At 46.0% G+C, this 22,685-nt stretch overlaps 1 protein-coding gene across 4 annotated transcripts in view; it reads right to left on the bottom strand.

Moving 5' to 3' along the window:
* Nucleotides 1-1,367: 1,367 nt before the first annotated feature.
* The window catches only part of PDZRN3 (PDZ domain containing ring finger 3), a 239,523-nt gene continuing 218,205 nt past the window's right edge, over nucleotides 1,368-22,685 (bottom strand). For 3 of the 4 annotated variants that reach the window (XM_045861956.3, XM_045861958.3, XM_045861959.3), the window contains 7 exons: nucleotides 21,338-21,585; nucleotides 18,504-18,591; nucleotides 8,521-8,619; nucleotides 7,309-7,371; nucleotides 5,718-5,819; nucleotides 4,368-4,484; nucleotides 1,368-3,800 (listed from right to left, as the gene is read on the bottom strand). In XM_045861956.3, coding sequence (XP_045717912.2) covers nucleotides 2,235-3,800; nucleotides 4,368-4,484; nucleotides 5,718-5,819; nucleotides 7,309-7,371; nucleotides 8,521-8,619; nucleotides 18,504-18,591; nucleotides 21,338-21,585 — 2,283 coding nt within the window. In that variant the 3' untranslated portion in view covers nucleotides 1,368-2,234. The remainder of the gene's footprint in view (nucleotides 3,801-4,367; nucleotides 4,485-5,717; nucleotides 5,820-7,308; nucleotides 7,372-8,520; nucleotides 8,620-18,503; nucleotides 18,592-21,337; nucleotides 21,586-22,685) is intronic. The other variant, XM_045861957.3, reaches the window with a different exon arrangement.

Below are 22,685 nucleotides of genomic sequence, written 5' to 3'. Positions count from 1 at the left end.
TGATGAAGTGATTTAAAATATAAGTTGTAATTGAAGGATCTAGAAGTGGATTTAAATGTATGCTGTTTTTTAATTTCCCTCCACTTCTTTGTAAGTGGCACTGGCTGACTCTTAAATCTGGAGGAAGGTGGGGAGCTCTGGTGAGGAACTCTTCTCTGCTTGACTCTCACGGCACATGGTTGATTAGGCTGGAGCTCTTTGTTCTTGTGGCCACGTACACACCTCTGACCTCTCATGAGAACACACAAGGGGAAGAAAGCTATTTCCCCACAGAAACCCGCACACTTCCATGTGTCTTGCAGCAATGTTTATTCTCTGTGAAACATGAGCAAGAAAGGGTGTGAGGTGAGAGCGCTGTAGATGAGCTGCTTCTGGGAACCGAGGACCCACTTCTGGTGGTGGGTGAACGTCGGAGAATATTGGAAAATCATGGCTCTCATAGCCCACCTTTTGCGAAAACTTGTCTTTGGAGGGCTGATGAGAGTAGTGTAGCAGATTTAAAATTATCTTTGCAGTGCCTGGTCTGGGAGAGGGAATGAACAGACATCTTGAACACTTCAGTGTCTCACCTTCAGTAAATTGTTCTAGTGCAAGTGTGACGATGAGTTAGCCTCAAGATTTGAGCCCCCAAGGAGGAATTTTGGTTGGAGGAGGGTAGAAGGGACTCTCTCTGAGATGCCTGACCACCTGGTCATTTCACGCAAATTTTTAGATCAGTGAGTAAACCAGAAGTCTGACAACATGGCAGATGAAACGGACACCCTTCCTAATCCTATCTTTATTTTGTATTTTCAGTAAGTCTTACAGCTGCGATTGGTGCCAACACTATAACCCGGGAACGATTTGTAGCAAATTCATTATTTAAGATCCTGGGGATGGTTGGGATTCTGAAAGAAAGATACCAGTTTTAAAACCCACTCACTTTGGTGACCTAGGTTATTCTGTGAAAATATGAGCTAGTTTGCAGAAATGGGAAGTTGGGTCTAGCCACCAGAGTTGTTTTACTGGCAGACAGAAATGGTTGTGATAAACCAAAGAGATTTCATTGTAAACATGACCCTGAGTGATCAACTTACTCATACTTATTCTTGCTTACAGGATAACTGGGCCAGGTTGAGGCTTTCTGCAAGACAGCAGTCAGAATGCAGGATTCAATGGTGAGTTTGATTCCTTCTTCTTCACTGACAGAGGTCTGTCTTTGGGTTCTGGGCAGAATGAAGGTACTGGATGATCTGAAAGACTCAAATATTCCCAAGGAAGTACATAATGTAATGGAAGAAAAAAAAGAAACACTGCAAAAGGCTTTTATTTTATAAGCACCACTGCAAAAAAAAAAAAAAAAAAAAAAGGAATCACTTCAAAATATATCAAATAGAAAATAATTTATTTTAACTTCATTTTACTTAATGTTTGTAACTAATCATGATTTCGTGAGCTTGCTTGTAAAACTCTGTCCCTTCAAATCTACAAAGCAAAGGCTTACTACAATGAGCACTTAAAATTCCACAAACCACCTCCATCCACAACTTTCCTGTACATGCAAATTCTTCCATCGGGCTGCAATATTTGCAAACATGCTTTAAACTTCCATAAAGCTGCATGATATTTTGCTTTCCGGTAAAACCTTTACGCTTTTGGGAACTTTAACCAGAAAAAAATGTTTAAATGTGTATCCCAACTCTAAACACTGCTGGTTTGATTATGTGTATTAAATCCTGAACCATACAGTTTGGGAGTTTTGAGTTGAAGCCTTGACCTAAATTATATATTAATGGTCACCCATATGAAACACATTCAACAAAGTAACATTATAAAATAGGGTTCCATTAAAAATACACACTGGGGGGTTGTATTTGTGTTTTCGGCAGGAAAAAAAAAAGCGTGTAACTTTTTTATATGAATATAGTTTAAACAAATTATTCTGTGAAAGTATGCTTAATAAAAGATCTTTTTGAAATTTAAACACTTTATGTAAAAGGTAGCAAGTAAAAAAGTACAATTGCTATTTGAAAAAAGCTCTGTTTGTTCATATTGCCTTCCAAGACAGTTAAGGGTGGTTTTTCTCCACTTAAAAGAGAGCTATTGACACCCAGAGCTGCAGCGTTGGCCAATTGTGACTATCAACAGGATGACCGTATTTATCTTATATACAAAAACTTGCCGCATTGAACGAGGCAGGAATTGCTACCCCAATGGTAGTGTTCTCTTTTATGTACACCACGCAGAAGTGAAAATTATACAGTAGTCACGGACAAGAAGGAATTGTATACTCTCGTGCCATCTGGTGACTTTGTGCCGTGGGTTAAGAGTTCTTGGATTGTCATCCAATTGTCAAATATCTTTTTGTTCCTCTTCTTCATCATCTTTTTGTGGCTCAGTTCAAGGATGTTCATCTCCTTCCTGTCGTCGGCGGCTTGCTGCTCCTTCAGGCAGTCCAGCCGGCTCTGCATCATGAACTCGCGCCTGCGCTTCTGCTCCTTGGCCCTCACCACGTGCTGCTTCCTCTCCTCTCTGCTCCAGTAGCGCCCCAGCTTCAGCTCGCTCACCGCGTCGTCGTCGGTGGTCATGCCGCTGCGCTCCTCGCGGATCTTGAGCGCGCGCTCGCGCAGCAGGCGGTCCCGCACCGGCCGCTTGGTGATGTAGCGCGTGCCGTCGCTGCGGACCTTCACTTTCCACTCCATCCTGGCTTCCGCCTGGCCGGCCGAGGCCAGGTCCTTGCACATGCTCACCAGGCTCATCTGGCTCTGCGCGTACTCCACGGCCGACTTCTGCTGGATCAGCTGCATGTAGCTCTGGTAGTGCCGCGCGTGCGCCGGGATGTGGGCGTGTTTGTAGGGCGAGTGCGGGAAGGGCGGCAGGTAGGAGCCGCCCAGCTTGGGGCCGGGGCTCCCGCTGTCGTCGCTGGGCCTCCGCTCCCTGCTTTCCGGGGCTGGGCCGGCCTCCAGCTCTCGAGGAGGAGGCGGCGGGCTGTAGCTGGCGCTGCCCACCTCCGGATCTTCCGTGATGGAGAGCAGGTTCTTGGGGGCTGGCTCGTAGGCTTCCATGCTCCCCGCGGCCCCCTCGCTGCCCGCGCAGCTGCTGCCCTCTGCCACTCTCCTCAGGGAGTTGTCGGGGGACATTTCCAGGGTGAGTGGGGTGCTGCGGCAGCTCTCGCCCGTGTTGTAGGCGCTCGAGCTGTCTTTGTCGGACTTCTCGGGGAGCTCGGTGATGTCCGACAGCTCGTGCCTGCGGACGTCGATGCTGGTGTTGTAGTTGCGGAAGCCGCTGTTGTGCAGCATCCACGACTCGCGGTACTGCTCCCGGAGCTGCTGCATCTTGTGCGCCCGCACGATGCTCAGGCACTCCAGCTCGATGCTGCGCAGCTCCTCGTTCAGTAGCTCCAGCTCCTTGTCCACGCTCTCAGGGTCGCTCTTGCTGGCATCCAGGGGGCTGCTGGCGTAGTACAGGCTGTAGGGGCTGCTGCTCTTGGCCTGGCACTTGAGCTCCAGGAGCTCCCGGAACCGCTCGCACTCGTCCACGGGGATGCCCAGGTAGTCAGCGTCAGTGCAGTCGGCCGACAGGAAGGACTCGTTGCTGAATGGCAGGTCGCCGCTGCCGAGGGTGTCCTGGCTGCACGTGAGCTTCCTCTGCCCGGCCAGCGGGGTGGATGACGCGGTGGCATCGTCCCCGTTGTTCTCTTGCTCCGAGCTCTCGTCATTGCGCGTGCTCTCGTCCGTGCGTCCCACGCCGCTGTCCTTCTCGTGCTGGTTGGACAGGATGGTGGCTGTATCTGTGGTCCCCCCGTCTTCTTCATGCTTCTTCTAGAACAAAGGGCCACGGTGAGGGAGGTGCCACATTTCCTGTAGGACAAGGGCTGCCGGCCAGGGCATCTGTACCTGGCCATCAGGCAGACCCACCCGGGCTAAACAAACACCTACCCTCCTCCTCCTCCGTTCTCCCACCTGTAAGACGAGGGTATTAGTCACCTTACCTCAGTGAATGATCCCAGCCATTCCAGCACCCAGGGCAGGAGGCATCTAGGGCCTTACCACGAACTAGTACGTTTTTAGGACCCTGACCATGGAGGTGGCACCGAAGGGAGCTAAAGGGTTCTAAGCAGCTTAGGCTATACCGAGGGAGTTGCTCTACTTCTGAAAACATGACTTCAGGCTTTCTAATCTGCCTTAAAGCTGGCACACGTGTCTTCCCAGACCCCAGCAGGACTACTCAGCTCTAAAAGCCAGGCCACACTCCCTTGGTAGGGAGGGTATCGGCTTGCCTCTGCCAGTGTGAAGACCGGACGGCACCTTCCAGGCCGGCGGGTTTGCGCGGGACTTGCGTGCCTGGGGGCGGGGGGGGGAGGGGGGTGCGGGGGGGCCGGGCGTCACCTGCTGCAGCACGCTGGCAGTGAACTGCATGGCCTGGTGGTGCTGCTCCTCCAGCATGTCCATGTGCAGGTGGTCCAGAAAGTCGTTTCGGTCGTCGTCCATCCAGCCCTCGTCCAGCTGTGGGGAGGGAGCAGCCATGGGCCTCAGACAAGATTCCTTTTGCTTTCATCTTATTACTTTTTTTAAAAGAAAGGACATTAAGCTGGGGGAAAAAGATTTCTTGGGCTCCCTCTGGGGGTCATGAAAATGCAGTGTGCCCGCTGTTTGGCTCTACCTCGGAAAACTAGCCTCCCTTCACATTCCAGAGACTTTCCGCCCCAGGAAAGTCTCTGCGGGCCATGGTTGTGTTTTTTTCCTGGCGACGCTCATGCATCCACGGTGGCTACTTTCAGGGAAGTGGGCCACCCGTGAGGGTGTCCGGGAGAGCTAGCCTTGCACCCCTGCTGGCTGGCCCACACACAAGCTTAGCAGGCCCCGAAAACAAACTATCGGCAGTGTTGCAAGAGTTCTTTTTGACACAGAACGTGGGTCTGCTAACTAGCTGTCTGGGGCAAGGCCCGTCACTTTTACCAGGCCCGTGTCTTCCTAGAGCAGACTATTCAGGGGTCTGAGATCTTAGAGCCCACGGGTCAGATGTGGCCTGTTGCTCATGGACTGTCACGCCCACTTTTGTGCTACCGTGGCAGAGTCCAGCGATTGCACCAGAGGCTATCTGGCTCCCAAAGCCAGACATATCTGGCCCTCTGAGAAGAAGTTTTCTGATCAACGGTTCTTTCACTTTTTAAAATAAAAGTTGTATTTTATGTTTAAGACGTACATGGTGATGATTTTAATGTACATCAACATAGTGAAGTAATTCCGAGACTGAAGCTCATTAACAGCATTTCCTCCCCGGGCTACCGTGTGTGTGTGATGAGAGGGCCGGACATTTACTCTCTCAGCAGTTTCAGGAGGAACGCAGTATTACGAGCCACCGTGCTGTATGTGCACTACACTCTGTAGCTAGAGATGAGGCCCACGCAGATCCAGGCTGGAGCACCTGTCGGGCTTGACATCTTGATGGTTATGATCTTGGCTGTGTTTTTCCGGCCCACCATGTTCCCTTGTCTCCTCCTTCATGACCATTCCTACGCTAATGAGCCTGCTGGGCCTACAGATGTCAGCACTCTCCTTCAATGCTTAAAACATAAAATAGATTTTAGGTCACATCAAGTGAGACGACATTTTCAGGGTGTACAAAGTGCCTTCAAATTCAGACCAAATACTTGGGCAGGAGTCTGCAGTGCCACGGACTTGGGTTTTTGGTTGTAGGAATACAGATGCAGCTTCACATGCAAGAGGCTGACTCACCTGGAGTTCGGGCCTTGCAATCAGCAAGGAAAAGTTCTTGTTTTCTTCACTGGTTAGGAGAGCCACAGCCTCTTCACGGTTCTGTACCTCTATCCCATTAATCTTAAAAAAACCCAAAAAAACCAAAATGGTGAGGAGGCGATGGAGGGGTGGACAACAGGATAATGAGATCATACAAAATCATTCTATACAGATGGAGCAGAGAACTTGCATGTAGCTTGCAAAGAATGCTCATTTTCAGAAGGAAAGGCCTTGCTCAGACTGGTCTGTCAGCTATGACAGGTGTACAAGGCAACTAATGTGGAAACTATGTGAACATAAGTTGCTGAGACTCCAGAAGGCAGACTGAGAAAAATCACCATGTTGTGAAGAGGGAACATCTGAGCAATTTAATCAGACATAATACTCAGGCAGGAACATAAAGGAAATATACTAAAGCATTATTATAGACCTTTTCAGATAATAGGAGAGAAAAAGCAGCAGCAGGTCTCATGTGACCATTATGGAAACTGAGGGCAAACAAGGAAATGGTATCCTATGTGGTGGTCTGTGTGCCCAGTTTGTCACTTGAACTTCATTAGGTGGGACAGAAAGTCTAGAGGGAGGGACTCTCATAACGGGTCTGGAGGGATGATTCCTCCAGGGGACACAGAAATGGTCTCACTGAGCAGGGAGGGGACCCTTCCACCCAACTACTTAGGCTAGTGAACCAAGAGGCAGCGAAGAGGGTGACTACTGGTTGGGGTGACTGAACCCAGTGACCAGTGGAGATAGGCGGGGCCATGTACAGAACCCAGGACTTCCGTGCCCCATAGTAAAAGCTAATGGAAAAGGACAGCATCTCCAAATGGCAGGACTGAAGATGAGTCAGGGCATTTAGGAATGAAGGTTTGGGTTACTCCACCAGCAAACGGTCCTTAAGCAGCTGAGGTTGGGGTTGAAATCTGGGGAAATGTAGACTAAGCAGTGGAAAAAGGTCAGATAGGAGGGAGGGGAGGTAGAAGCGCTGTGGGACACAATGGACCAAACAATCTCCATTTCTGGGAGATTAAGGAAGACTGTAGCTGAAACAAGCAGTCTCATTTTGACTCCAAAGAGCAACAGGGCTTCAGGTAAAGAAACTATCCTTAGAAGCCCTTCTTAAATGTCAAGTCATGAAATTTAGAAGGCTTCTCCATCAATTTTACTAAATTTGCCAAAGATGTTCCTATTTAAGGACAAGACCAAACTTGACACTTGTGGTCCAAAATTACTCTTTCAAAGAAATCTAAAATGAGAATTATTCTGGTTCATAAGTTGCAGACTATGGGCTTGACTTGGGTCCCGGCGGTGTTGTCCTGGGCCCTTCAAAGAGACTGAAAGGAAATGAGCTGCGTCTTCTGTAAGGTGCTGGGGCAGCTCTGTCCAGTTGTCCTAGGCCTCACCACTCCCTGGTGTGTGTCAATTTTTAGGGTTTTTGCTTCCCTCATTAATTTAACTTCTGGCCTCACTATACATCTGCCTTGGTGATCCTTGTTCCTTAACATCTGCATTTTCAACCCTAAAGTTATTATCATCAACCATTTCGGCCTCTGGTCGAAAGCTGACCTACCTGGATAATGCGGTCTCCTTCTCGGATGCGCCCATCCTTGGCCGCAATGCTGTTAGGGTCGATCTGAAACACACATGGACAGGTCAGCACGGAGTGGATAACTAAGACACATATGAAAATAAACAACAGCACTTCTCAAAGGCTGTCTAACACACAGTCCTGCTTATCCCTAGTTTTTGTTTTGCACATAAATAAACAAGACTTAGTCCCTGCAAGGAGAGACAAACATGGATTGATCTGTTTCCAAGCCCTTTCCTGGGTGTGCTCTTGGAACCCTGCGTGGCCTCCTTGTGACATGGCAGTGTGCACAGACCCTGCTGACCTAAGGGAATAGAGAGGCATAGCTGACTTTTGTTGCAGTCACAGAAATGAAAACCAAAGTGTGATGCAGAACAGGGCAAACGGCACCCTTGGCTATGCGGATGAGCAACCATACCTTGATGATTTTACTAAATGCTTCCATTTTGGAAAATAAGTTTAAAAATACAATTGAGACAAGTGGGATTAAGTATGGGAAAAATCTCCCCAAATGCAGTAACGGTGGACCATCTTAAGCTTGGTGAATAAAGTACATCCAAAGGAATAATTATTAAGCCTAGTAAACACATCCCTTGGTTCATCCCACAGAGAGAGGTTTTATTTCCTGACAAAATTGAGTTCCTGTGCTTGCCTAGATGGGAGTCTAGGGTAAAGTATTCATACTGTAATCATACTGCATTGTCTTCTCTAAGAAGATCAAAATAGCTTCCATCTCTGTACTTTGCAGATGCATTTAACTTACATGAATTCAATGATATACACATTCTACCAAAAGGAAAAAGAAAGAGATAAAGAAATACTTTAAAAAGTGTAAATGACTCCATCCACCATCCCATTCAATGGACACGAGAAGGGAAATGTGAATCTGCTGTCCCCTCGGGGTTGAACACACAAAACCATGTAAGCGGCTCCATTTTATGGCCGATTTGCAGGCTTCTCAAGGGTAATTTCGCCTTATGTGCTGACTGACATTTGAACTTAACCCCTATGTAAAGATGTTAACTCCATGGACTGTGTGATGAAGGGGAGAAAGACATTTGGGTCTTTCCAAAGACTTCTCAATGAGCCAGAGTTAGGGCTGGTTAACACATAACAGAAATAAAACAAAAACCAAAAAACCAAAAACCTCCTCTGGTCTTAAGATGATAGTTACACAACACTCAGCCTTCATACCTCACTTATGTAAATCCCAATGTCATCTTCATCATCAGTCCGGTAGCACACCGTGAGGCCCAGCTTGTCCTGGCTGTTCATTCTGTAGAGATCCACTTCCTAGACAAGGGAAAGGCGTTTGCAGTGAGCCTCCAGCGGGCAGGGAGAGCTGGGAGGGGTCAAATGCTTTAAAAATATTTTGTTTCAATGATGAACTGGATTTCTTTGTATTTGATTGTGTAGAGTGGTTAACGTACTAAACAAAAAGTGATTATGGACACAGGATCAATGCCCACGGCATTTCTGACCTTTCAGTCAATATAAAGTCATTTTGAAAATAGTTATTTTATTGATCCCCCAAAAGAAAAATTACCTATATTTCACTCAGTGTCAAGACTTCTGGGGTAGGGCTTTTAAAAAGCATTCTTTCAACGCCTGCCACAAATGAGAATATTTCCATACCCCAAACCATCCAGCCATTTCAGTACAAACGTTTCCAATGTGTTCAGTTAGATTATTTCACATTGCGTTCCCTTAATATTCACAGTAATAGAACTTGCAAACAGATTACACATAAATTGATCCAAGAAAGGAGGGTAACGGGATAGCGCGCAATTAATGCCTTCCACAACAGCTGTGATATTTACAGTCGAGAAATTAGTTTCAGTCCCTATTACTGCAAATTAAATGAGATAAAAGCAAAGTGAGCCCAAATGCGAGACACATGAGCACAAGGAACGCCACTGTATTTGCCAATTAGTCTTGCGCTTCAGAATGAAGTCAGAACTTTGAACATTGTTGGAGCTTTGGGAGGAAGTTCTGGGTTTTCTGAAAGTATCAACAAGCCAAGTTGCCCTCTCCACCACACTGCCAGTTGCCCCTGCAAGGTTCTGCAGCACTAAGCTGAGGCCTGTCCGAAGGGCTGCCTGAGAAGAAGGTCTCCAGCAGGTCTCTCGCTCTGGTTTTTACTGCTGATTGCTCACCAACCAGGAGTGGAGGTGCTGAGAGAATGGGTCTCTGAAACCACGGTCTCTGGGGACCACTTCCTCTCTCCATATTATTCTTGGAGGGTGGTAAGGATGCAGTGGTCTTTGTGGGGAAGCTCAAAGCAGGTATGTCAAAGCAGATAATTCCTGAACCCTCCCCTGTGAAAGGCAGGGTGCCCAGCACCATGGACACCTTTCAAGCTGGAAGAACGGCAGGTGCATATGTCCTGGGCCAATAATGCCAAAGCCCTGTGTGCAAGGAGGAGAGAGGTGGGCTGAGCATGGCAAGGCATGAGGCCAGACCATGTTAGGAGAACCCCATAGGCCAGCATGAAGAGCTCGGATCTTACTTCACCATTGTGGGAACCCATGAAAAAGTTTTAAAAGTGAGGACTGCCCTGATCTGACAGACTATTTTCAGCAGTTTTTCTGGCTGATGTATGGAGTGTAATGTGGTGGTGAAGGGTTGGGGCTATGAAGACAGGCAGACCTGTGTTCAGATCCCAAATCTTCCTCTTTCTAGCACCTCCATCATGGGCCTGTTGCTGTATCTAAGCCTGTCTCCTCACTAGTAAATGCCATCCTGCTGCCTCAGGCTGGGTGAAGACCCAGTGAGGTTAAGGCCCACAGAGAACTGCGGCACAGTGCTTGGCCCAGAGAAAGTTAATAGGAAATGGTAGTACAATAATCACTGCAGGTATGTTTACTTGCCTCAAGTCCCAGCACAGAGTGGTTTTATTTCACGTGCCCCTTCCCCCAATAAGATAACTTTATTTTCTGAACATTGATATGTTAATTCACTGACTTCCTAACTATAGCTTTAGCAACATGGCAGATTTTCATTAAGTGAAATCCCATTAATTTCTGACACTTCAGTTGAGTTGGGTGGAAAGAACTGGACTAAGCACAGTAATGGAGGAAGCATGAGTTTGAGGGTCACGTTTAATTACAAGGGCCGATTCTTTCCAAATACGTGGGAGTAACCAATTTGCATACCTCACACACACTATTAGTCACACATCCTCCTCTTACGTTTCAAACACATGCCCACATCTCTGTCTCAGGTTACACTTCCTTTGGGTCTGGGCAGAAGGAAAGACTTTCCCCGTTTTGGCCCTTCTCACAGTTAGTGTGAATCAGTGGAATTTCATGATGGTTTGTTTGGGTCCAACTGCACAACTGTAGCCAAATGCTACCACCGAGCCCTGTGCTATCATGGTGGATGCCAGATGGTTCGGGAACAGGTTCATGGGCAACCAAAGCAGAGAGAGAGAACGGGAAAGACTGTAGGAAGAAAAATGAGAAAGACAATAAATGTGGTATTATTCCCTTTAGCAGAAGTATAAATGGTAATGTGAGTTATAGCTTTCTCTGAATAGCTGGCCACCAAGGTGAGTATCTAAGCATAAAAGAGATCAGTTCCACTGGGCTTTATTCCAGTACTCAAAGTAAGCGCCCAAGTGTGGTTGTGAGGAACAAGTGCAAAAATTGAGGGGAGAGTTTAGAAACTACTAGAGCATTTGGATATTGTCATAATATCCAAGAACAAGAAGAGCAAGCTTGTCTTATTGACCAAAGTGTGCATCGGTTCAGGTACTCCTGACTCCTGTGTATGGGGTGAGCTATATAGAGTCCCACATGGTAGAACCACATATTGGTCAGTGACATACTGAAACTTAAACTGGTTGACCTGGTTGGTCCTCATAGCTTTTCAGTATAGACAGTCTGAGAAGCATGACTCTGTGATACACATCCAGGAACTGAGGGCTCCATTTGAGAACCCAGGAAGGCAAAAAGTCTGGAAATCATGTCTTGGAAAAGAACAGCATAATGTACTAGGGTTATTCAAAGCGGAAAAAGGAAGGCTCCTAAGGAATGGGATTAGCTGAATGTCTGCTATATAGAAAAGGATTACATTTATTTGGTTTAGTTCCCAAAACGTAGAGAGTCTGCTATCTTAAGTGTTGAGTAAATGATTTCAATAAAAACCTAACTTGAAAAGCATTTCTACTCTATTTTTTGGTCAGGATTTTGATTGACAGATATTTGGAGAACTATAAAGCTATAAATGTGGACATCAGTTCATTCTGCTATTGGTGGGAGTATTTTATTCTGGTACTTTACTCTTCTAAATCTGCCAGTTCCTTTCAACAAATCTTTTATAACCAGGGAGGAAACTTTCTTAGAACCAAATGTCAAGCTGGAAAGGAATACATCCTAAAGTGTTGCTTTAAAATAGTTTCACCTGAATCCCTGATACCTGAATCATGGGTAATCCCTTATGCTCTCCTTGAACACATTTTATATGCTGCCATTAACCCCATATGTGATTAGCAAATTAATAATAGATTTCCAATACACACTGTTGGAAATGACACACAATACATGATGGTCAACATTCCCACATCTGTGCATTGGAGACAAGAGGTTTTCTTTACCAGATCTATTCCCAGTTAGCAATATACTCTGAGGATGCAGGGCTCCCTCCCTACAGCAGAAAGACTTAGCCAACACTGCATTTAGCCTTTAAATCCCATTGCAAATCCTCCCAGGACAGACTGTCATGGCGACAGTCACATTCTCACTTTGGTCAGGTTTGACTTAAATACTGGAAAAGCTGGATTCCATCCTTGACATGGATGAGAAGCTGGCTCTGGCATCTCTCTCTCTCTCTCTCTCTCTCTCTCTCTCTCTCACACACACACACACACACACACACACACACACACACACACACGACAGGGCAGAGTTCTCATCTGAAACAGTTGCCCTGAGTATGTTAAAGCTTCCTCTTCCACCCCCAATTCTTGTTGGCTGTGAAGCAAACTTTAGGACTTGATTTTTTAGAACAGATTCAAGAATGGGAGTGTAATTCTAGATTAGGGGTAGTCCTCTTAGAAATGGTCTGGTTCTATCTTAGAAATGGATCGGTTTTAAAAAGGATGAATGGTACAGGATAGACAAATGGCTGATATTACGTGTCAAGTAGTAGGAAAGGAAAGGATATTCTGGAGTTTACTCCAGGTATGTTCTTGATATTGATATTAGATAGGATGGCTTGGGCTATAACATTTCCTCGTGTTACCTGGATCTTCTGAGGAACGCTAAACAAAAACTGGAAAAGTTTCATTTCGAAGGCATATGGTGTAACTTAGCAATGGTCACTCAGTTTCCAAGGGATGGTTCAACATCATAAAGAAGAGCCTGGCTGCTCATAGTTAAGCCAAGAGTGAACCATAAAAAGTTTTCAGAAGCTCTTGAAAAACAATGCTGTAAGAACTGCTACAGTTTTAGCTGTGTATAAATCTGAGTTTTACCTTGGTTGCTTATCAAGATTATATTAAGGCAATAGTTGAATAATGAGTTTTGAAGTAAAAAAAGGGGTCCAGCCTAATATAGTGCACAGTAGGTGGCTCAGAACTGAATGAATGAGCTTAAGATTCCAAGGCAGAAAAAAGAAAAAATCCACATGAACAACACTCCTGGGCTGTGCCATGAGCAAGCCAGGCAACCTTGGGAAAGTCAATTCATGTCTCTGACACGTCTCAGCTGTTCTACAATTTCCTAACCAGATATGATATTTGGGGGCCTTAGCAGATAATTCTCCAAACTCACTGGGTGGCTCGTACCCTCTCAACATTGCATTCTGCCTGGAAGCTAAAGGCAGAGCCTTACGCAACTGAGCACATCACTGAAAGCTTAGAGGTTATCAATACTTATCCGTCTGTGATGATGGAGATAAGATTTCAGAGAAGACCATTAATCAAACTGGTATGAGTAATGTATTAGCATTATCTGGATTACAGCCCCCCCACCACTGGTGTCCTGTTGCTTACTGGTCTAGATGGGACTGTTGGATAAAAATGAACTGCTAAGCCTGACATTTCAGATGAAACTGAAACGAGAGCCCCATTATGAGAATTAACGGGGCCATTCCACGTGGGTGATTCAAGCTTTCTGTTTCAAAGTCAGCCACTTTAATCAGAGGGGATCCCAAAGACCAATTTCAATGGCTTATCCCACACCAGGAAGACGGGTCACTGAAGCATAACTCTACCTTATCAGTTCAGAACTGCTGTGCAGATTTCTTTAAATTCTCTCCACTCTTTCTATATCTATGCATGGGGCAGGCTATGTGCAACACAGAGGTGTCTCTAAAGAGGCCGTACTTCCCTTCAAGAACCTTCATTTGAGATAGGGTAATAAGGCATTTATTCCTTCACTCAACAAATGTTTATGGGTTACCTACCATGTGCCAAGGACTGACTAGGCACCTAACCATGAATGAGCTGGACAAGAGCCCAGCTCTCAGGAACTTGTATTCTAGTGGGGGAGCTAGTAAGTAGGAAATGGCACTGTTGGGGTAGGGATGCTCTAAACAGAGTGGCTGGGAAGCTTCTCTGGAGGTGACGTTGTGGACAAAAGACGGAGCCGGACGGGGCCATGCTAGGATGTGGGCAAGTGCCCTGTGGGCTGAGAGCAGAGCAGGTGGAAGGTCCTGGTGTGCAGATGGTAGTACAAAGAATGGGCAGGCGCCGACTGTACTGGGAACAGGGTGAGGAGGCCAACTCAGTGAGGGCAGGGCTGACCAGGAAAGGTTTCCTGGAGGAGTTCTTGAGCTGTGCCTTAAAGGCTAAAGACAAATGTATAGATTGGCTGGGGCATCCTGCATCGTCTCCAGGACAATCTCAATTCCCTAGTGATCTACTTAGGTTACTCGATGAAACCAGGTTTGGAGGTCATTTTAGTCTCCCTGTTGAAACTGTAGCTTTTCTTCTCTTTTCTCCCCTCAAAATGACATCATCAAAACACAACATAGGTGAGGGTAGCTTCACAGCCTGGAGGGGGAGGCTACTGATGAATCAACTGGGAAATTAACACGATAGATTAAGGAAAAAGCCTTCTTCAGACATCTATTTTCCTTCTTAATTGCCTCCAGGAAGATCTAGAGCAGGTGTTCAGTACCTGAAAATTTATGGGTAATTATGTGGCTGCTCAACCCTTGGGTACACTTGGGTATAATCTTTTTAGCTTTACACAGTTTCACAATAACAGGGATTTGACACTTACCTAAATATGATCATTTTGTGTGCTTTAAAAGACAGAACATCTGTTTTTCTCTGTGCATTTGCTTCTATAATATCCCAACACACTCATATATTTTCCTCCTATATAATATCCATGGAACTAGTTACTTTTCAGTGGATGTTGATCTCATTCAACTCAGATGATGAGTGGTGTGTTGAGACTGACTCCCTAACTCAAAACACACCTGCTCTTTTTGTAATCTAACCCCAGAGTCGGGGGGAAGAGAAGAGGATGGAACATCACAGAGACAGAGTGTGGACTATTCTACGAAATCTGGTGAGAAGCATGGATGACACATATGTGCCAATCTCCCTAAAAACTGGGTCTGCTTTAGGAAACTCCATCCCCGCACTGAGGCTGCTTTATTACCATTCTGGAGCTGACCAGACTACCGTCCGAGGACGTGCCTCTGAAATGGGGCGGTACTGGACCTACACTGTTCTCTATGGGAGGCTCCCTCCAGGTAAGCGGCCACACTGGGCTTCAGGAAGACTTTGAGCCTTCCCCACAGGACTTGGGATGGGCTTCTTATCCCAAACCACCCGGTTCACTTTATGAGATGTGCTTAGTTAACAAAGACAACTTGGTGACATCTCAGCTGCTAAGGACAAAAGTCCAGAGGTGAAAGCAACCTTCCTGCCTGGCGTGGACCCATAACCATATTTTGGCTTTCTTAGGAGATGACAAGTACCTGTCTAACAAGCCTAAGGGCTTAGGAACTTCAAGGGACATGAACTCCTTAAAGGCAGGCAGGGTGGTGACTTCCTGATTTTGCATTTCTAGCACCAGCGTATTCAGTGTTAACAGATGCTCGAAGTGGGCAAGTCGAAATGAAAATAATCATGGATGTAAAGTCTCATGGCATCAAAGGTGCAATTTAGAACACTCAACTGATTTTCTAAATTCTTGGGCTGTTTGTCTCTGCTTTTTACTCATGAAAAGAACGACGTCTGTGCCGAATGGAACGCACAACCGAAGTCTTGCTGCTTTGACCCATGACAAGAACAAATGGAAGCTTGGACTTCTTTACCTCTAGGTTGGGCCCCTCCAACTTGAATGTGCATTGAGGCACCTGGGGATCCTGTTAAAATGCAGGTTCTGACTCAGCAGCTCTGAGGGCCAAGATTCTGCATTTCCTGCCAACTCCCAGGGTGATGCTGTGTCACTTGGAGAAACAAGGTTCTAGGGAACTGGTTTAGAGTGGCTTCTACCAAAAGCAAGAGGCTCTAAGGTAGTTCGCACCGAGAAAGTTATTACCTTTAGGAAGGCGGACTCAGTCTGGGCTAGTCTGAACACTTAACACTTGCCAATCTCCTGAGAGAGAGAGGCGAACCAGCCCCCAGCCCCTGGCCCTCACCAGGCACCGCCGATGATGCGCACCAGGAGTTGAGAACACTGCCTGGGCCCCCTGTATTTACTGTGCAGTGCCTTCCATTTACGGCAGCTGATGCTGATTTCCTGTCTGAGGCAGTCATAGTGCACTGCCTTTAAAACAAATTCACCTCACTTAAAGTGAGTTGAGTTGGGTTAAAGCAAAACAGAAAGCAAACAGTGGTTCTGCTGGTATGCGGAAAGAACAAAAAAAATCGTAAGGCAGAATGGGCCAAATGGGGCAGATACCGCGGGAGTTCTGTGACCTTCCAGAAAGCACCTGCAAACCCTTTTAGACACGAGCCTTTTTTTCCAGGAAGAAACCCTAGATTCCATCAGGTTCTCCGAGGTGTTAGACAGTAAAATAGATCACTAGTATGGAGTCAGGTTTAACTAGGTGTCCATGACTTACCAAGTCTATACAATACAGTGAACCCTTGAACAACATGGGTTTTAACTGCGTGGGTCCACTTGCATGTGCATTGTTTTTGATAAATACAATACGGTACTGTAAATATATTTTCTCTTTTCTTTTCTCTAGCTTACCCAACTGTAAGAATACGGCGTATATTGACTGTCTACGTTATTGGGAGGGCTTCTGGTCAACGGTCGGCTAATAGTTAAATTCTTGGAGAGTTAAAAGTTAGACGTGGAATTTTGATGGTGCAGGAGGTCAGCCCTCCTAGTCCTTGTGTTGTTCAGGGGTCAGTTACACTCTGTAAATCTAGCTCCTGAGATATTTTATAGCTTTTTAAAGATCTCTACTTTGTCACAGTTACATTGATGATCAAAAAGCAGTGTTGTCCTGGAACCATCATTAAGTAGCCCTTCTTCTTGTAAAGCACTATTCCTGAGAATTCTAGACCCAGGAAATGCTAAGAGGTACTTGGCCAAAGAGAAGTTGTTAGATCAAACAAAAATATGTTGGGAGTAATGCTGTCTACTGTATCTGCTTTCCTTCCCCAGGGCATTTACTGTGCTCTTAAACATATCCAGGACTGAGAAGTCCTCTGGGACAAAATCTGTTCACTGTGGTTTACTCAGACACTTCTCAAACACGGTTGACGTGGAACCCCATTTGCACACACTGTGTGTTAACATGCTAAGAACGAGTGTCCTGGGGGAGGCACTGGCTGCTTCATGAACTACCCCCAAAGGTGGTGAGAGGGGAAGTTGTAAATGATAGGCAGAGTCCCTGGTTTTCTGAAAGACACGAGGCTACGTTTCATGCAGCCATCAGTCAGGGGACGGCGAGTACTGAGTTCCACGGTGGGCGGCGCATGGGGAGGGTGGCAGGTTTGAGCCAGAATGACCACCATTCCAGTTCAGACCGTAGGCGTTGAGCAGGAAATTTAAATTTTCCAAACAACGTCCCCGAGTGCATTAGGACTCTACATCAGGCTGTAGGGGAGCAGCCAGTGAAGGTGGTGTTTGAACCCGGGGACTGATCTCTGTCCCCTCTCAGGGCACAGAAACCCTCGGTAACTGTAAAGGAGAGCTCGATGATCACGACCACCTTCCACTCGTCTGCCGCCTCGCTCACTGCCCCGCAACCTACTAGCTCTCAGCAACCCGCTGGCCTCACGCTTGACATCAGCAATCTTTCTAAAAGGTACCCGATTATCCTAGTCTGTAAAATCAGTTCTGAAAAAAATGCTCTTGCATTTTTCGAAAACACAATAAAATAGAGGAACCAATGTTTGCCCGAAAGTGTAAGGAAGTACATCTTGAAAGGTGACTTGTCTCTATTTTCGATCTCTCTTATTAAAAGACAAATGAGAGCTGGAACTCTGTAAACTGATGTCTTGTAGGGTAGGTGGCTCGGGGGCTGGGTGAAACAGGTGAAGGAGATGAAGAGTACACCTCTCATGAGGAGCACTGAGTAACTTATAGGACTGCTGAATCACTCTATTGTATACCTGAAACTAACGTAACACTGTATGTTAGTGATACTTGAATAAAAATAAATTTAAAAACCCTCAGAGGCCAATAGGACCTTATGCATCATCTAGAATCCTATCTGAGTCATATTTGGCCTCAAATAAGGAGAGTTTTGGATTTGCTAATTTTTTTCAAGCTCAGTGTTATAAAATGTTGGGCAAACCGTTTTGTGCTGGTGTGGGCTACCACCTACCCTATTCATCCATCTACTCTTGCCTTTGAGTAAAAGTCATGATGACTGTGAGAGGAGAAAGGTGCGGAAGCTCACTGTAGTTACAAGAATGGATGGAGTTTAGAGCCTGATGAGAGGAGATAATATGAGTTCAAAGATCCACAACAGGACTCACTACCCTATCTTTTAAGTAATTTTAATAAAAAACAAAACAAAACAAAAAAACCCTACATTTCTGCTTTGGGATCAGGCTGTAACGTTGTTCTATTCTGAAAGGGGGGGGGGTAGGGAAGAAAAGCCAAATTATGCCTTTAAATGGCATGACTGAAAGTGGTTCTTTTAAAAGAAAGTGGCTCTTTCACTAACATCCATAGACTACATGTATGCTCATAGAGAACTTGTTAGTCTTAGTAATGGCTCCTAAATCGAGACAAAGATGTTCTTACCTCCAACTCCAGTTCCTCCCTGTCCATTTCCTGATGGACACCTCCAATGTAGTCACTGGGGTCATAGTACTCGTGGGCCGAGGGGTGCCTGAAAACAGAAGAAAGACCTTTGCAGCCTGCTTGCGGCTGGAAGTCCCCCCTTTCATCCTCCCAACCTCGTTGGGCCCGCTGTGATGTGGCCCCAGTTCTCAGGGTTGGGGCACTGCCTAAGCCCACTTCTCCCTGGCCATGCTTCTCAGCAGCGTCAGGACCTCCCCTGTTTAACACTTCCATCCTCCTCAAAGAAGATGCAGGTGACAGCGGGACTGCCCTTGCTGCTCCCAGTGACCATCCTCTTGCCGACTAGTCATGTGAGTCAAAGGGACTCATTTCTCACTCAGTCTCTAGAGAGCAGACACATTCCCCTTTCCCGCTTATTGCTTCACTGTTAGATTTTCTCTTTGGGCAGAAAAAGGCTGGATGTCAGGCAACACTCAAGGATATGTACTGGCCTCTGAGTCCGGTCCAAAGGGCTAGGACCGAAACTACGATGCTTTCATCTAGGACAGTGTCTTCCCAAACTTCTCTGATTGTTCCACGACAAGGACTAGGTTTGACATGAAAACCGAGTACGCACATATATGTAGATAATGAATGAATGAAGGTACTACATACATGCACGTGTAAAAGGCACATGTATATAAGCATACACACCCACTGCTCAGAGAACAGAAGCTTGAGTCTCTCTAGCACAACATATGGGAAACCCTATTTCCAGAAGCTACCACCTCTTTGGAACCTCTAGGAGAGGAGGCAGTGGGAATCGTAACAGGCTCAGTCAGCAGCTCTGGAAGGTCCCAGACGTGGGTGGAAAGCTTCAGCCTGATTTTTGACTGGGGACTCAAAGCATCTTGTTCTCAAAGGTCAGCACAGCAATCAATGGGCTCTGGTCTTCCCTCCCAGGCACTTAGTTTTGAAACATCAGATCAGACATGGTCAAACAAGGGCTGGCTTTCAATTTTCTGGACCTATCAGGTAAATTTCCTGCCAGCACTTAAGGGGCTTTTAGTACTGGAGGATGCCGTTGGAAGGCCTGGGCTTTCAAGCATCACGTTAACATTCCCCTTTCTATCCCGATGCGCACTCTTTACTATGCTTTGATCTTGCAGCCAGAACCTGGAGAGGCCTGACCTCTGGACTCTACTGACATTTCTCAAGTTGCCCCTTGGGGTTAGGTCATGTCATGTTAACCAGACTTAAGAGGAAATTAAGGGTTTGGCTTCTAAAAGGCCCATCACTGTGACAGTTCAACATCTGAGAGGCGGGAGCTGCTGCAAAGGCCTCATCAATACTGAGAGGCAGTTTTGCTCTATAAAGTCGAAGAACTGGCTTAAATGATGATGGTTCAGTGAGTCGGGCAATTCTTTCATAGGATCAACTGGGATGCCACAGAGTAGTTGTGTGACTAAGAGCTGGGAGTCGAGGTGAGCCAGACCTGCCTCTCAGTCCAGCTGCTGACTTAAGCTGAGGAGAACAGGTGTGTATGCACTTCCTCACTGCATGGAAAGACCCATCTTCTTTGCATACTCCTGTGCACGCTGAGCGTGGATGTCAGAGAGGGGACCCTTTCTTTCCCCTTCCCCACTGTTAGGCCTGGGGAGTTAGTCCTGGACTCCCATGACAGCTATCGGGTAACACCATGGGATGAAAGGCAAGCCTCTGTCTGGAAGCTGGTGGAACCACAGGAAACGTGGGCTCACTCCAGCTACTGAGTTATTAACAGAAACCCAACAGGTAGCACTCAGAGGTTTGCCCTGGGAGAGGTAAAATGCCCTTGGAAATAAAGCATCACATCAGTGATGGAATCAGGAACAAGACAGTAAGAGCCAGGGGTGACTCTTTGTCACCTAGAGAGACTAAGGCGGGGAAGGGGACATCCTGTCCTCACACAGGCAAAATCACGTGCTCCAAGCTCTACAGTAAAGTGGACATCTTCTCAGCCAGTGGTCTATCTTAGAAAATTTCTCGCTCTTCATTTTTTCCCTAGATATTTCATCTCACTCACTAAATTAATGATTGCTGCTCTCTCCTGAGTGCTTACCATATGTCATGGTGAGAACTTCCCACACATTATTTCCTCTAACCCAACACTCTTACACACTGGGTTCTATTATTATTTTTCCTACACTGAAATGGGGATAAAGTGAACTGCCCCAGCTGCCTGGCTAGTTATCAGTTTGAGCATCAGGCTCATCTGACTTGAAGGCTCTGAGCTCCACTCTCTCTCTCTCTGGCAGGAAGTAAGGTAAGAGGAGAGTCATGTGTAAAGTAATTCGTGTGGGGTGTTGGATCACAGCTGTTAACTTAATTGGTAAATGCAGCACTTATATGAGGCACGTGTGGGCTTATTAACACGGATTCAGGTTTGAAACGAGACCCCAGAAAGTGGAATGCACACCCTTCAGGGCTCTCTTTACACTCCCGAATTACTTTGTTGTCTATTTAAGAGAACCATCAGCATTCCCTCTAGTTATAACACAAAATCTTCACATTGCCTTTTGCGGTGATTAAATTTTATTCTGAAATAACTTTTATGACATTTGTAAGTAATTTTGTTCTTAGAATATAATTTGAATAACTCCGCTCCAGGGTTATAATAAAGTAATTAATATGTCAGAGCGGTTTTGAGCAGGACTCAATTGACTGCCTCTATAAACAATAAAGTTAAACACGGGCAACCTGGAGGAAAATTATAAGACCTGCTAATGTTTTTCACCACATGGAAAAAGAAAACAACTTCACTGGACTTTTTTACCATGCTTAACACATTAGTGCCATAAGACCATGTGACTTACTCCTCTGGCAGGAGATAGGGATCCAGCACAGGCGGGGTGGGAGAGGACATCTTGGTGAGCGCCATGATGTGCTCGAAGGTGATGTCGGTTTGAGTTCCCGTGTCCACCAGCTGCGACTCTGACGGAGGTGTGAACATTTTGGTCCGAGGCGTTCTCCTCAACACCTGCACCACAATGGGCTCTTTGGCGGTCTTGAAAGCTTCCACAGCCTGGTCATGAGTCGCTCTGGATAAGTCTTTACCGTTGACCTGTGGACAAATATTTAGGGTGAGAGAGGATCATAGCCAAGCAGAAGCTGGAAAGAGTGTGCTCTTGTGTAAGCAAGCCAAAAGGAAGAACAACTTGAGGGTGTCAGAGAATTCCAATTCTGTTTTAGGTTTCCTAAGGAATGCCTAGTGGGATGGGAGTGGGTTTGGAGGGATACAGATCTGGTATTAAATGATAAATCTCACAGTGGGGAAGTCTTGGCTTCCTACTGGAATGTCTTTAACCCAGTTTCATCACCTGCTAATCTTGCCTGCGAGAGAAAAGAGCAGCCTCCGGGCTCAGAGCCTTTATCAGGCAATAATAACTAACTAGAATTTAATTACATTGTTATGTGTTAATGGGGTGTATTATGTCAGGTGACATTAGCTTTCCTTTTATGGAAGTGATATGAAGTTTCCTTTTTAAATAAATTGCTTTGCTTTTTTTTTTTTTTAAAGTCAATCAAATATATTAAGTAAATGATAATCCAGGCCGTAGGTGGACATGGCAGGTATCAAGGAGGTCTAGAAATGGCTGGCATTCTGGCCGATGTGTGGGAAATTAATTGCTATCTTGTTTCCCACCGTGTACAGCCTGAGCCGCCACCGCATCCCCAAGAGGCTTTACTTACTGAGTGTCCACTGTCTGCCGCATGACTGACCTGAAGCTACCACTTAACACTTCCCTCAACACGGTCTGGGAAGTTGGAAGAGCCAATATTATGTTCATCTCCCTCCTACAACAGCTTCAGATTAACCACATGAGGTCACACAGCTAGTTAGTGGTGGGTCACAACTTTGTACCATTGGAAAGAATCCTGGATGCGGCATCCAATCCAAACTAACTCAGTGTGGCTATCTTTAGCACAGCTTACACAAGACGAAACAGAAGCCAGAACCTTATTTCTAGAAAATGAAGTCATTCCAAGCAACCTCTTAGTCCAACTCTAATTTTCCTTGCCCTCCCATCCCCCACAGCAAAGGAATAGGGTATTATGTTCCAGTAGTTTGGTAATGTCTAATGACCGCACTGCAGGAACGTTACCAGGCTCTGACATACTTCAATATTATTCCCCAGGGGGTTGGCTTGCTTTTTAAAGTCA

This window comes from Mirounga angustirostris, unplaced genomic scaffold, assembly GCF_029215605.1.
Source record: "Mirounga angustirostris isolate CCGP_5_RB_7025 unplaced genomic scaffold, mMirAng1.0.hap1 SCAF_1, whole genome shotgun sequence".
In the NCBI taxonomy this organism is placed as follows: Eukaryota; Metazoa; Chordata; class Mammalia; order Carnivora; family Phocidae; genus Mirounga; species Mirounga angustirostris.
The sequence above is the reverse complement of the archived record's forward strand: the minus strand, read 5'-3'. Positions and strand labels throughout refer to the sequence as shown.